This window comes from Oncorhynchus nerka, linkage group LG12 (genome assembly GCF_034236695.1).
Source record: "Oncorhynchus nerka isolate Pitt River linkage group LG12, Oner_Uvic_2.0, whole genome shotgun sequence".
Lineage (NCBI taxonomy): Eukaryota > Metazoa > Chordata > Actinopteri > Salmoniformes > Salmonidae > Oncorhynchus > Oncorhynchus nerka.
Genome location: NC_088407.1, coordinates 90,235,695 through 90,250,759, shown reverse-complemented (window position 1 = coordinate 90,250,759; position 15,065 = coordinate 90,235,695). Strand labels below are relative to the sequence as shown.

General features: G+C 43.3%; 1 protein-coding gene across 8 annotated transcripts; it reads right to left on the bottom strand.

Moving 5' to 3' along the window:
- Nucleotides 1-481: 481 nt before the first annotated feature.
- LOC135574384 (N-acetyltransferase 8-like) lies at nt 482-11,464 on the bottom strand. 8 transcript variants are annotated; one of them, XM_065025960.1, is made up of 3 exons: nt 11,360-11,445; nt 9,363-9,507; nt 482-2,183 (listed from the first exon to the last, which is right to left on the bottom strand). In XM_065025960.1, exon 3 carries the CDS (start codon nt 2,154-2,156, stop codon nt 1,488-1,490), a length of 669 nt encoding a protein of 222 aa, XP_064882032.1. In that variant the 5' UTR covers nt 2,157-2,183; nt 9,363-9,507; nt 11,360-11,445; the 3' UTR covers nt 482-1,487. The 8 variants fall into 8 exon arrangements, with proteins under 8 accessions (XP_064882032.1, XP_064882033.1, XP_064882034.1 ...); XM_065025961.1 differs by lacking the exon at nt 11,360-11,445 and adding an exon at nt 10,773-11,280; XM_065025962.1 differs by lacking the exon at nt 11,360-11,445 and adding an exon at nt 10,606-10,716.
- Nucleotides 11,465-15,065: the final 3,601 nt, after the last annotated feature.

The window sequence follows — 15,065 nt, the reverse complement described above, 5'->3', positions numbered from 1 at the left end:
CTCCTATTTCCTCCCCTGCAGTAAGTCCAGTCCTCCTATTTCCTCCCCTGCAGTAAGTCCAGTCCTCCCTGCAGTAAGCCCAGTCCTTCTATTTCCTCCCCTGCAGTAAGTCCAGTCCTCCCTGCAGTAAGTCCAGTCCTCCCTGCAGTAAGTCCAGTCCTCCCTGCAGTAAGTCCAGTCCTCCCTGCAGTAAGTCCAGTCCTCCCTGCAGTAAGCCCAGTCCTCCCTGCAGTAAGCCCAGTCCTCCTATTTCCTCCCCTGCAGTAAGTCCAGTCCTCCCTGCAGTAAGCCCAGTCCTCGTATTTCCTCCCCTGCAGTAAGTCCAGTCCTCCCTGCAGTAAGCCCAGTCCTCCTATTTCCTCCCCTGCAGTAAGTCCAGTCCTCCCTGCAGTAAGTCCAGTCCTCCTATTTCCTCCCCTGCAGTAAGCCCAGTCCTCCCTGCAGTAAGTCCAGTCCTCCCTGCAGTAAGTCCAGTCCCAGTCCTCCCTGCAGTAAGTCCAGTCCTCCTATTTCCTCCCCTGCAGTAAGTCCAGTCCTCCTATTTCCTCCCCTGCAGTAAGCCCAGTCCTCCCTGCAGTAAGTCCAGTCCTCACCCCGTTTACCCCTGTAAGGGATCTCAGTTCATACACGAGACCACAGAAAACTTCTTTGATCAGAGGTTAGTTTGTTTAATAAGGATTTGCAACTCCGGAGTAAACACACTCAGTTTTCAAAATGGCGTCTTCCCTTTTTATCCCCTACTGACGTTCACCCCGCCCAGGATGATGTCCTTTAACCTGATTACAAAGATGTCTCTGTCTCCGTTGAGCTTTTTGTGTTATTGGCAGTTCGTCTCCCAATCCTTCTTCCCCTTATTGCTGGCAGAAGTAAGACTGGGCATGGTATCAACAGGAACTGAAAGTAGAATTTCAACAAAACGGGCATCTTTTGTACCTCTTCATGCACTTATAAATGTCTCTATCACTGATTCTTAATCTCAAGCTAAAGTAAAACATGAATCATTGTACTTTTGTAAATACAGGTGTTTCTATAATGTACAGATATTATAACATTCCTTTCCCCCCTGCAGTAAGTTCTGTCCTCTTCCTATTTCCCCCCCTACAGTAAGTCCTCCTATTTCCTCCCCTGCAGTAAGTCCAGTCCTCCTATTTCCCCCCTACAGTAAGTCCTCCTATTTCCTCCCCTGCAGTAAGCCCAGTCCTCCTATTTCCTCCCCTGCAGTAAGTCCAGTCCTCCTATTTCCTCCCCTGCAGTAAGTCCAGTCCTCCTATTTCCTCCCCTGCAGTAAGTCCAGTCCTCCCATTCCCTCCCCTGCAGTAAGCCCAGTCCTCCTATTTCCTCCCCTGCAGTAAGCCCAGTCCTCCTATTTCCTCCCCTGCAGTAAGCCCAGTCCTCCTATTTCCTCCCCTGCAGTAAGTCTAGTCCTCTTCCTATTTCCCCTCTGCAGTAAGTCCTCCTATTCCCCCTCTGCAGTAAGCCCAGTCCTCCTATTTCCCCCCCTGCAGTAAGTCCAGTCTGTACTCTATCAGGGTAAAGTTGGTGATTTTGGCGATGGGCTCAGGGATGACGAACTCTCTGACCCGTGTGTAGCCCACGTTCTCATACAGCCTCTGTGCATCAGTCTGCACTACAGACGTGTAGAGGACGACCGCAGGGAAGCCCCTCTCCCTGCTGAAGTCTGCCACTGTCCTGCTGAGGGCCTTGGCGATGCCCATCCCCCGGTGTGTACGACGTACAGACAACCTCTTCAGCTCCATGCAGCCTGGTTCCCTCTCCGCGGGCAGGCAGGCCACCGTTGCCACCACCCGGCCGTCGCTCTCAGCCACCCAGAAACACGAGTCCTTGTTCTCCAGGTAGGTCTCCTGGATGTGGCCGAGGTCCTTCCTCAGGGAGGTGTCGATGTAGCTGTTGAAGAGGTAGCCCACCAGCTGCTTGGCCCCGGCCAGGAGGAGAGTGACCCCTACTACAGGCAGCAGGACGGACTTGGAGCTGGCCAGCAGGGCGCAGAACGTGACCATCAGGATCATCTGGGTCAGGGGCTGTTTGAGGAGGTGCATGAAGGAGGAAGGGACGTGCTCGCTCATCCCCATGGTGAAGATCTCCTTCACGGTCTCCTTGTCATCTTCCTCAAATCTTCGGATAGTGATGCCAGCCATGGCACTGGTGGGTGGCACTGCTCTGTCCTTTAATAGAGAGGACACAGTGAGAGCTGACAGTCTACTCAGTACAACCTACCATTCAGTCCAACAGACATAGTCATAAACTTGAGTCTACTCTGTACTTTGTATTTATTATGAATACATTTCCTGCCAAGGCAGCAGCTACTCTTCCTGGGGTTTATTATGGATCCCCATTAGTTCCTGCCAAGGCAGCAGCTACTCTTCCTGGGGTTTATTATGGATCCCCATTAGTTCCTGCCAAGGCAGCAGCTACTCTTCCTGGGGTTTATTATGGATCCCCATTAGTTCCTGCCAAGGCAGCAGCTACTCTTCCTGGGGTTTATTATGGATCCCCATTAGTTCCTGCCAAGGCAGCAGCTACTCTTCCTGGGATTTATTATGGATCCCCATTAGTTCCTACCAAGGCAGCAGCTACCTTCCTGGGGTCTAGCAAAATTAAGCCAGTTTATACAATTTGAAAATCATTACAATAGAATAAGTAATTATTTTGTGGCACCTGACCACACGACTGAACAGTTGTCCAGGTGTGACAAAACCAGGGCCTGTAGGATCTGCCTTGTTGATAGTGTTGTTAAGAAGGTAGAAACTAGGGCTTGTAGGACCTTCCTTGTTGATAGTGCTGTTAAGAAGGTAGAAACTAGGGCCTGTAGGACCTGCCTTGTTGATAGTGCTGTTAAGAAGGTAGAAACTAGGGCCTGTAGGATCTGCCTTGTTGATAGTGCTGTTAAGAAGGTAGAAACTAGGGCCTGTAGGACCTGCCTTGTTGATAGTGCTGTTAAGAAGGTAGAAACTAGGGCCTGTAGGACCTGCCTTGTTGATAGTGCTGTTAAGAAGGTAGAAACTAGGGCCTGTAGAACCTGCCTTGTTGAAAGTGCTGTTAAGAAGGTAGAAACTAGGGCCTGTAGGACCTGCCTTGTTGATAGTGCTGTTAAGAATGTAGAAACTAGGGCCTGTAGGACCTGCCTTGTTGATAGTGTTGTTAAGAAGGTAGAAACGAGGGCCTGTAGGACCTGCCTTGTTGATAGTGCTGTTAAGAAGGTAGAAACTAGGGCCTGTAGGACCTGCCTTGTTGATAGTGCTGTTAAGAAGGTAGAAACGAGGGCCTGTAGGACCTGCCTTGTTGATAGTGTTTTTAAGAAGGTAGAAACTAGGGCCTGTAGGACCTGCCTTGTTGATAGTGTTTTTAAGAAGGTAGAAACGAGGGCCTGTAGGACCTGCCTTGTTGATAGTGCTGTTAAGAAGGTAGAAACGAGGGCCTGTAGGACCTGCCTTGTTGATAGTGTTGTTTAGAAGGCAGAGCAGCGCTTTATTATGGACAGACTTCTCCCCATCTTAGCTACTGTTGTATCAATATGTTTTGACCATGACAGTTCACAATCCAGGGTTACTGCGAGCAGTTTATTCACCTCAACTTGCTCAATTCCTTGGCTGAGGCCATAGGGTCGTTTTAGTTTGCCTACTTGGCTGATGCCATAGGGTCGTTTTAGTCTGCCTACTTGGCTGATGCCATAGGGTCGTTTTAGTCTGCCTACTTGGCTGAGGCCATGGGGTCGTTTTAGTCTCTGCTTTGCTGAGGCCATGGGGTCGTTTTAGTCTCTGCTTTGCTGAGGCCATAGGGTCGTTTTAGTCTCTGCTTTGCTGAGGCCATAGGGTCGTTTTAGTCTGCCTACTTGGCTGAGGCCATAGGGTCGTTTTAGTCTGCCTACTTGGCTGATGCCATAGGGTCGTTTTAGTCTGCCTACTTGGCTGAGGCCATGGGGTCGTTTTAGTCTCTGCTTTGCTGAGGCCATGGGGTCGTTTTAGTCTGCCTACTTGGCTGAGGCCATGGGGTCATTTTAGTCTGTCTACTTGGCTGAGGCCATGGGATCGTTTTAGTCTGTCTACTTGGCTGAGGCCATAGGGTTGTTTTAGTCTTCCTACTTGGCCGAGGCCATAGGGTTGTTTTAGTCTGCCTACTTGACCGAGGCCATAGGGTTGTTTTAGTCTGCCTACTTGGCCGAGGCCAAAGGGTCGTTGTAGTCTGCCTACTTGGCCGAGGCCATGGGGTCGTTTTAGTCTGCCTACTTGGCTGAGGCCATGGGGTCATTTTAGTCTGCCTACTTGGCTGAGGCCATGGGATCGTTTTAGTCTGTCTACTTGGCTGAGGCCATAGGGTTGTTTTAGTCTTCCTACTTGGCCGAGGCCATAGGGTTGTTTTAGTCTTCCTACTTGGCCGAGGCCATAGGGTCGTTTTAGTCTTCCTACTTGGCGTTGTGAAGTCGGCCTACTTTACCTGTCCTTATTATTCCATTGCTGATGACGTCTGTCGTTATTGCCGGGTTCAAGTGCTAGTCGGGAACTAGGAAACTTCAACCAGTTAGCAAGGCAAACATTTCAGAGTTTCCTAGTTCTGACTAGCACATGAATGCGGCGGCATATGTCGTGATCCAAGCCCATGATGCTTCCGTTGATATTATTTAATTCTCTCCCAGGCATGTTTACCAAGCAACAGATCATTAGAAAAACAAAATGACATGTAGATAGTTTATTTTGATTGTATAAATGTTGTAGAAGCTTTGCTCCTCTCTAAAGTGAACGCTGGGGCGGCAGCGTAGCCTAGTGGTTAGAGCGTTGGACTAGTAACCGGAAGGTTGCGAGTTCAAACCCCCGAGCTGACAAGGTACAAATCTGTCGTTCTGCCCCTGAACAGGCAGTTAACCCACTGTTCCTAGGCCGTCATTGAAAATAAGAATTTGTTCTTAACTGACTTGCCTAGTTAAATAAAGGTAAAATTAAAAAAAAAAAAAAATATATATGGTTGAACAGTGAGTTCATCTGAATGTGTCTGTAGTGAACGCAGGCAGTAGTAGCCAGCCAGGCTATTTATTAACCCATTTCGTTGATCATTGAATAGGACAAAGTATCGTGTTTATTTTCATCTGCCAGGTCGTTTACCTCTGAACAATGTGAATGACTGATGGAACCATAACAAGTGTACTGAGTGATAGAGCAGTGGCCATAACGATGTGCTCTGAGAATGGCCATCGTATTTACAACGTTTATCATTGACAGAATGTAGCCAACTACATTTCTTAATGTTTTGCTTAAAAGTTCATCTTGAATGTTAACTTTCTACTGGGGGAGGAGAAAAGTAGGTGACCCAATGAAGAGATACAATATATATTCATCCCAGTGGAAAAGTGCAACAGAAGCTGAAAAAGTGCAACTAAGGCAGGAAATTACTTATTTTCCATTCATGATTTGGAGCGAACCCTGACTGAAGCTGGGCAGAATATATTTATAATATACAATAACACATTATTATATATATATATATATTATTATATATATTATTATATATATTATTATATATATTATTATTATATATATATTATTATATATATTATTATTATATATTATTATATATATATATTATTATATATATTATTATATATATATTATATATATTATTATATATATATATTATTATATATATTATTATATATATTATTATTATATATATTATTATTATATATATTATTATATATATTATTATATATATTATTATATATATTATTATATATATATATTATTATATACATTATTATATATATATATTATTATATATATTATTATTATATATATTATTATATATATTATTATATATATATATTATTATATATATTATTATATATATTATTATTATATTATTATATATATTATTATATATATTATTATATATATTATTATTATATATATTATTATATATATTATTATATATATATATTATTATATATATTATTATATATATTATTATATATATATTATTATATATATTATTATATATATATATTATTATATATATTATTATCATTATATTATTATTATACAATGTGTATTTAGATCTGCAGCAAGGGCTTTTTCTATGTTTTATCTAAGAATCCTGCATGAACGAATCCTGCATGAACAAATCCTGCATTAACGAATCCTGCATTAACGAATCCTGCAGCAACGAATCCTGCATGAACAAATCCTGCATTAACGAATCCTGCATTAACGAATCCTGCAGCAACGAATCCTGCATGAACGAATCCTGCAGCAACGAATCCTGCGTGAACGAATCCTGCAGCAATGAATCCTGCATGAACAAATCCTGCAGCAACGAATCCTGCTTGAACAAATCCTGCAGCAACGAATCCTGCATGAATGAATCCTGCAGCAACAAATCCTGCAGCAACGAATCCTGCATGAACGAATCCTGCATTAACGAATCCTGCATTAACGAATCCTGCATTAACGAATCCTGCATGAACGAATCCTGCATGAACAAATCCTGCATTAACGTGACCTCTGTAGGGTTGGTGTTCCCATAAGGCCATATATCTCCATGTTATAGCGCGTGTTTATGGAAGACAGACAGGTATAATTAGAACAGGCGGTTCTTCTATCTCGCATGCTCCGAACAACTGTGTGTATTAGAAAATGACCACCAAAATCGTGTCGCCACTGAAAAATACTCTCGGCTGCAACTGCGATAAAGCCGGGTTAACACAGTGTGTATTTTGCAATTGTGAGTTTATTTCGATGTGATATGAAAGTAAAGGGCTTTGTTTCTAGAGCCGTATCGCAATTGAGAATCGGTTCAAGTTTAGATGGAGCGTCTGGCTGTTTTTGCTGCCGGAGCCAGTCTACCTGGAGCGTCTGGCTGTTTTTGCTGCCAGAGCCAGTCTACCTGGAGCGTCTGGCTGTTTTTGCTGCCAGAGCCAGTCTACCTGGAGCGTCTGGCTGTTTTTGCTGCCAGAGCCAGTCTACCTGGAGCGTCTGGCTGTTTTTGCTGCCAGAGCCAGTCTACCTGGAGCGTCTGGCTGTTTTTGCTGCCAGAGCCAGTCTACCTGGAGCACCTGGCTGTTTTTGCTGCCAGAGCCAGTCTACCTGGACCGTCTGGCTGTTTTTGCTGCCAGAGCCAGTCTACCTGGAGCACCTGGCTGTTTTTGCTGCCAGAGCCAGTCTACCTGGAGCGTCCTGGCTGTTTTTGCTGCCAGAGCCAGTCTACCTGTCTAGTCTACCTGGAGCCAGTCTACCTGGCTGTTTTTGCTGCCAGAGCCAGTCTACCTGGAGCGTCTGGCTGTTTTTGCTGCCAGAGCCAGTCTACCTGGAGCGTCTGGCTGTGTTTTGCTTCTACCTGGAGCGTCTGGCTGTTTTTTTTGCCAAAGCCAGTTGGAGCATCTGGCTGCCAGAGCCAGTCTACCTGGAGCGTCTGGCTGTTTTTGCTGCCAGAGCCAGTCTACCTGGAGCATCTGGCTGTTTTTGCTGCCAGAGCCAGTCTACCTGGAGTGTCTGGCTGTTTTTGCTGCCAAAGCCAGTCTACCTGGAGCATCTGGCTGTTTTTGCTGCCAGAGCCAGTCTACCTGGAGCACCTGGCTGTTTTTGCTGCCAGAGCCAGTCTACCTGGAGCATCTGGCTGTTTTTGCTGCCGGAGCCAGTCTACCTGGAGCGTCTGGCTGTTTTTGCTGCCAGAGCCAGTCTACCTGGAGCATCTGGCTGTTTTTGCTGCCAGAGCCAGTCTACCTGGAGCATTTGTCTGTTTTTGCTGCCGGAGCCAGTCTACCTCTGAAAATAACATAAAAAGGTGCAAAATACATCATTACGGTGATGATTTTTTAATTTTGAAAGTTACGTTACATATGTTGAAAACTTGATTGCTGACAAGCAAAGCATTCTGGGACTACAATGATCTAATAGTGGTCTAATGAAACAAATACCTAAATATAGTTTTTGGGTGGAATTTTCCATTAAGGAGAAAAGTTAAGGTTAGACTCTTTAAGAGTCCATCTTGGCCTATGACAAACAGTACCAATCCTGTAACTCCCAGTAATGGATACCAAAAATCTTTGGTTAAAATCACATTATTTGGTGTAAAAATCTGAAGCTAGATTAGGCAGCCGTTTTCAACCCATTCTGGAACTTTGAGGGTTTATGACAATAGCTAGCCCCTCTAGTAATTTAATAGGATCTCCATGGTCTCGCCTAGGGCTGTTGCGGTGACCGTATTAGCGCCACACCGGCGGTCACGAGTCATGACGCCAGTCAAATTCCACGTCACCGTTTAGTCACGGTAATTAGGCTTCTCCAAGCTCTGATGCTGTTGATGGTCATTAGTAGCCTACCAAACTTGCTACCTGCCTCATTCTCATCACTCTATTGTCCCTAGAAATCACTCTGACATCAAAGCAAATGTAATGGAAAATCTAATCAAACAGTTCATGAGAGCCCATGTTGCGCAACATTTCTATAAGCTATGCAATAGAGAGAAAACAGAGTGAAGAAAACAGAGTGAAGTGAGAAAACAGAGTGATGGCCTCTATTAAAAAGAGGAGGATCCCATCGGCTTTCTATAGGCTAGATCTACTATATTTATTTCTCAACTTTCCTAATATTATGCAAATATTAAGCACATTGTTTATCTTTACATAACGTGAAGAAACAGTCTAATAGTTCATCAGCATTTTAAGCTAAACATTCTGATCTGTTGCGTTAGCCACATTGCGTTAAAAAAAAAAGATTTTGATGCTAGTGGTTGTATTAATTTGGGATCTATCGCATCTCACAACTGTCCCAGACTATGTTTGGAATATATTTTTCCTCGCACAGAATACGTACTATGGGGAAAGGAGATTGACAAGATAGGCTAATGCTTTCGCTGTTCATTAGGTCTACTCATCTTGTTGGCTGACGAAAAGTAAATGTGGACAGTTCTTCCAATAGCTTCAATATGCACCTCGGAATTGGATGAGGATGGGCACAGTTGAATTGGATGAGGATGGGCACCTGGGAATTGGATGAGGATGGGCACCTGGGAATTGGATGAGGATGGGCACAGTTGAATTGGATGAGGATGGGCACAGTTGAATTGGATGAGGATGGGCACCTAGGAATTGGATGAGGATGGGCACCTGGGAATTGGATGAGGATGGGCACCTGGGAATTGGATGAGGATGGGCACAGTTGAATTGGATGAGGATGGGCACAGTTGAATTGGATGAGGATGGGCACCTGGGAATTGGATGAGGATGGGCACATGGGAATTGGATGAGGATGGGCACCTGGGAATTGGATGAGGATGGGCACAGTTGAATTGGATGAGGATGGGCACAGTTGAATTGGAAGAGGATGGGCACAGTTGAATTGGATGAGGATGGGCACCTGGGAATTGGATGAGGATGGGCACAGTTGCGGCCCCGATGTGTCCGTCTTCACTTGTAGCCTGTGAGACCCGATCACGTGATGGAGAGCCGTGTGTGATTGAGACGAGAGGTTCTTCGGAGCCGGCAGCACTCAGGGAGAAGGGCTGCCAAAGGTATGGATATTTTAGGGTCACACAAACGGGATCCCGCAGGGAAATCCGAGGCATTATCAAGTGCTTCTCACAACAACAAAAAAACAATGCAGAGCTAATGCATTTCAAGCGACTTTTTTTCCAAAAATCATCATTAGAGTCTCATCATCCAGCCTTACAATGTATTAAACATCAAAACATACAGGCCAATGTTTGTAGAACAACTAAAGTTACATTAACGACTCTAAATTAAGCATCTAGGAAGACCTGTTTCTTTGTTGACCTATCAACACAGAGTAGCAGTATGTGCGTGTTACAACGTTGTTCAATTCTATTCTTCGTACCATAAAATAATATAAAATAATGCCACGGAATTCTAAGCAGATCTTGTCTGTTAAATGAACTAGTGTAGCCCACAGCCATATGGCACAGCCAGATCAGGACCCTAACATAATGAACTAGTGTAGCCCACAGCCATATGGCACAGCCAGATCAGGACCCTAACATAATGAACTAGTGTAGCCCACAGCCATATGGCACAGCCAGATCAGGACCTAACATAATGAACTAGTGTAGCCCACAGCCATATGGCACAGCCAGATCAGGACCCTAACATAATGAACTAGTGTAGCCCACAGCCATATGGCACAGCCAGATCAGAACCCTAACATAAGGACAAGTCAGAGTATGTTCTTCTGAAATAGACTGCATTTTCGTCATATCATGTTTCTTTAGACCTGTCTAAAATAAATCATGGATTTATTGTGAAGGTGTAGAATATATAATATATATACAAGATCTCATTTACAACTGCGACCTGGCCAAGATAAAGCAAAGCAGTGCGACACAAACAACAACACAGAGTTACACATGGAGTGAAACAAACATACAGTCAATAACACAATAGAGAAATATATATACAGTGTGTGAAAAAGAAGTAAGGAGGTAAGGCAATAAAAGAGGTCAATAGTGGCGAAATATTTATAATTTAGCAGATTAACACTGGAGTGATAGATGTGCAAGTAGAAATACTTGATCAGGAAAGTTTCCTCTCATGACCTCTACAGGCCGCCAGATTTTTTAATAAAATTATATTTTAACTTTCTTTACCGGTTGTCCATGTGGTTGGTCCTTTTGGCAGTAGAAATGTGAGACAATATATCCACAGGAATATATAATTATGTCCAATTTTTTTTAAAGCGCTGGAAGAACATTCAGATTTCTACCTGAAGCATGTACACAACCGTGTAAACACGTGCACGCATAACGTTACTTACCGAGCTGCTGTGTTTTCATCTTCGGCACGAGCTAATGTGAAATACATCTGAACGATGCACCAGCGCTGTGAAAACTGTTGCAATTATACTTTCCTGTGGATATATTGTCTCACATTCCTACCGCCAAAAAAGGACCAACCGTACGGAAAACTGGTCAAGTACGTTAAAATATATAATTGTATTCAACATTTTGGCTTATAGAGAAAACTGTCCTTATTCAAACGCTCATCTCTGCCTGACAAGAGTTCAGTGCAATTCAATGTCGGGTCCCAGACAACTGACCACAGTGTCAATGCCCTATATTTCAGTAATCCAATTAATACGAATATCAAACCTGATCTTCCCTAGCTATTTGATACCTAGCTATATTAGTTAGTCGTTTCTATCGATTAGCAAATAGCACGTAACTCTACTGGAAAACTAAATCTAGCTATTTACTCCGAATGGTTACCTAGCTAGATAGCAAGTTAACCATTATTTAACTAGGCCGATAGTCAGATCATATATATTTGCATTCCATCAAAAAACGTGTATGATTCATCTTTCAGCTGTAATGGAAATGATTTGTAAAAGAAAAAAACCCCCACCTGATTTTGATACGTCTCTGAGAAATATAAATCCTGTTGGAGACGAACAATTATCAGTTCTGTTGATTGTAGTTCTGACGTCCGCATTCACTGACATAGGAGGGGTTTAGGGTATGTCTTGTTTCCCATTGGCTGACAGGAACATCAATTCATTCATTCGCTCCATTCCTACTCTTCATTCAAGGGGGCAGCTAAACAAGTGAAATATTATCTTGCTATGCTAAATTCATAGGATTCCGTGTGGCTCAGATGGTATAGCATTGAGGCTTGCAACGCTTGCAAGGGTTGTGGTTTCGGGACCAGCACTAGAATGTCTGCATTGTGTCCCGCAAACCCCTCTTTTTACGCTTCTGCTACTCTCTGTTCATCATATATGCATAGTCACTTTAACCATATCTACATGTACATACTACCTCAATCAGCCTGACTAACCGGTGTCTGTATATAGCCTTGCTACTGTATAAAGCCTCTCTACTGTATAAAGCCTCTCTACTGTATATAACCTCTCTACTGTATAAAGCCTCTACTGTATATAGCCTCTCTACTGTATATAGCCTCTACTGTATATAGCCTCTACTGTATATAGCCTCTCTACTGTATATAGCCTCTACTGTATATAGCCTCTACTGTATATAGCCTCTCTACTGTATATAGCCTCTACTGTATATAGCCTCTCTACTGTATATAGCCTCTCTACCGTATACAGCCTCTCTACTGTATATAGCCTCTCTACTGTATATAACCTCTCTACTGTATATAGCCTCTCTACTGTATATAACCTCTCTACTGTTATAGCCTCTCTACTGTATATAGCCTCTCTACTGTATATAGCCTCTCTACTGTATATAACCTCTCTACTGTATATAGCCTCTCTACTGTATATAGCCTCTCTACTGTATATAACCTCTCTACTGTATATAGCCTCTCTACTGTATAGAGCCTCTCTACTGTATATAGCCTCTACTGTATATAGCCTCTACTGTATATAACCTCTCTACTGTATATAGCCTCTCTACTGTATATAGCCTCTCTACTGTATATAGCCTCTCTACTGTATATAGCCCCTCTACTGTATACAGCCCCTCTACCGTATATAACCTCTCTACTGTATATAGCCTCTCTACTGTATATAACCTCTCTACTGTATATAGCCTCTACTGTATATAGCCTCTCTACTGTATATAGCCTCTCTACCGTATATAGCCTCTCTACTGTATATAGCCTCTCTACTGTATATAGCCTCTCTACTGTATATATCCTCTCTACTGTATATAGCCTCTCTACTGTATATAGCCTCTCTACTGTATATAGCCTCTCTACTGTATATAGCCTCTCTACTGTATGGTGTTATATCCTTCCTGTTAAGCGTATGTTAAATGGCCTAGCTAGGGTCAGTCTGTTATATCTGGAGTACTTCTCCTGTCCTAAGCGTATGTTAAATGGCCTAGCTAGGGTCAGTCTGTTATATCTGGAGTACTTCTCCTGTCCTAAGCGTATGTTAAATGGCCTAGCTAGGGTCAGTCTGTTATATCTGGAGTACTTCTCCTGTCCTAAGCGTATGTTAAATGGCCTAGCTAGGGTCAGTCTGTTATATCTGGAGTACTTCTCCTGTCCTAAGCGTATGTTAAATGGCCTAGCTAGGGTCAGTCTGTTATATCTGGAGTACTTCTCCTGTCCTAAGCGTATGTTAAATGGCCTAGCTAGGGTCAGTCTGTTATATCTGGAGTACTTCTCCTGTCCTAAGCGTATGTTAAATGGCCTAGCTAGGGTCAGTCTGTTATATCTGGAGTACTTCTCCTGTCCTAAGCGTATGTTAAATGGCCTAGCTAGGGTCAGTCTGTTATATCTGGAGTACTTCTCCTGTCCTAAGCGTATGTTAAATGGCCTAGCTAGGGTCAGTCTGTTATATCTGGAGTACTTCTCCTGTCCTAAGCGTTAAATAGCCTGGCTCACACATTATTGAATCATTTTTCTACAGCAAAGAGATTATGTGTGTGTGTGTGTGTGTGTGTGTGTGTGTGTGTGTGTGTGTGTGTACTTGATGTGCGTGTGTGTGTGTGTGTGTGTGTGTGTGTGTGTACTTGATGTGTGTGTGTGTGTGTGTGTGTGTACTTGATGTGTGTGTGTGTGTACTTGATGTGTGTGTGTGTGTGTGTGTGTGTGTGTGTGTGTGTGTGTGTGTGTGTGTGTGTGTGTGTGTGTACACTGAACATAAATATGAACTCAACAGGTAAAGTGTTGGTCCCGTGGGTTCATGAGCTGAAATATAAGATCCTAGAAATGTTCCATTCGCACAAAATGTTTATTCCTCTAAAATGTTGTGCACAAATTGGTTTTACATCCCTGTTATTGAGCATTTCTCCTTTACCGAGATAATCCGTCCACCTGACCACGGTGTGGCATATCAAGAAGCTGATTAAACGGCATGATCATTACATAGGTGCACCTTGTGCTGGGGACCCTTAAAAGGCTACTAAAAAGGTGCAGTTTTGTCAAACAACACAATGTCACAGATGTCTCAAGTTTCCAGGGAGTGTGCAATTGCCGTGCTGACTGCAGGAATGTCCACAAGAGCTGTTGACAGAGAATTTAATGTTCATTTCTCTACCATAAGCCACCTCCCACGTCGTTTTAGAGAATTTGGCACTATGTCCAACCGGCCTCACAACCACAGGCCAGGTGTAACCACGTCAACCCAGGACCTCCACACCCAGCTTCTTCACCTGCTGGATCGTCTGAGACCAGCCACCCGGACAGCTGATGAAACTGAGGAGTATTTCTGTCTGTAATAAAGCCCTTTTGTGGGGGAAAACTCATTCTGATTGGCTGGGCCTGCCCTCCCAGGCTGCACCTCTGCCCAGTCATGGGAAATCCATAGATTAGGGCCTAATGAAATTATTTCAATTAACAGATTTCCTTATATGAACTGTAACTCAGTAAAATTATTGAAATTGTTGCATGTTGAGTTAATATTTTTGTTCAATAAATATCACCTGTCAAACTCATTCCACGGAGGACCAAGTGTCTGCAGGTTTTCGCTCCTCCCTTGTACTTGATTGATGAATTAAAGTAACTAATTAGTAAAGACCTCCCCTCATCTGGTTGTCTAGGGCTTAATTGACCGATACAATTTGATTCGAAAGGAAAAACCTGCAAACACGAGGCCCTCCTTGGAATGAGTTTAGTACCCTTATTGTATGTAAACCTTGAACTGCTGATGCTACACTATGTATTGGCCATAGAGCCCCACAGTATGAGTCATAATACCCATAAAACCTAGCAGTCAAACAGGGAAATGGTTCCAATCGTTTTTTTCCCACCCTTCATTGTTTCCCCCATAGGAAAACACTTAAAATAAGGGCAGTGTTTCGTGTAGGCTTACCCTGGCGAGACATCTTTCTTAACCATGTAAAACTCTCTCTAGGACAAGGTGACACTTATCAATATATTCGGCTCTATTTACTGTCAGATTTTGAAAATGCTAATTAGCGTCAAAGTAGACATCATGGAAGACTACAAAATCATGGTTTAAAACTACAAATCCCAGTATACAGAATTGTCAATTTATTGATTTTTTTCTCTCAATTTATTCATTACTAAATTTAGCCTCGGTGTACATATCACTGACAAACTAAAATTGTCCACCCACACAGCGTGGTGAAGGCGCCACAGTGCCCCTTCAACCTTAGGAGGCTGAATAAATTTG

Bases quoted from the DNA above. Each gene is read 5' to 3' on its own strand.
- LOC135574384 (XM_065025958.1), bottom strand. From the start codon at position 9,239: ATGTGCCCATCCTCATCCAATTCCCAGGTGCCCATCCTCATCCAATTC. The intron at 2,184-8,987 runs GTGCCCATCCTC...TCTCTATTAAAG, and splicing joins CATCCTCATCCAATTCCCAG to GACAGAGCAGTGCCACCCAC.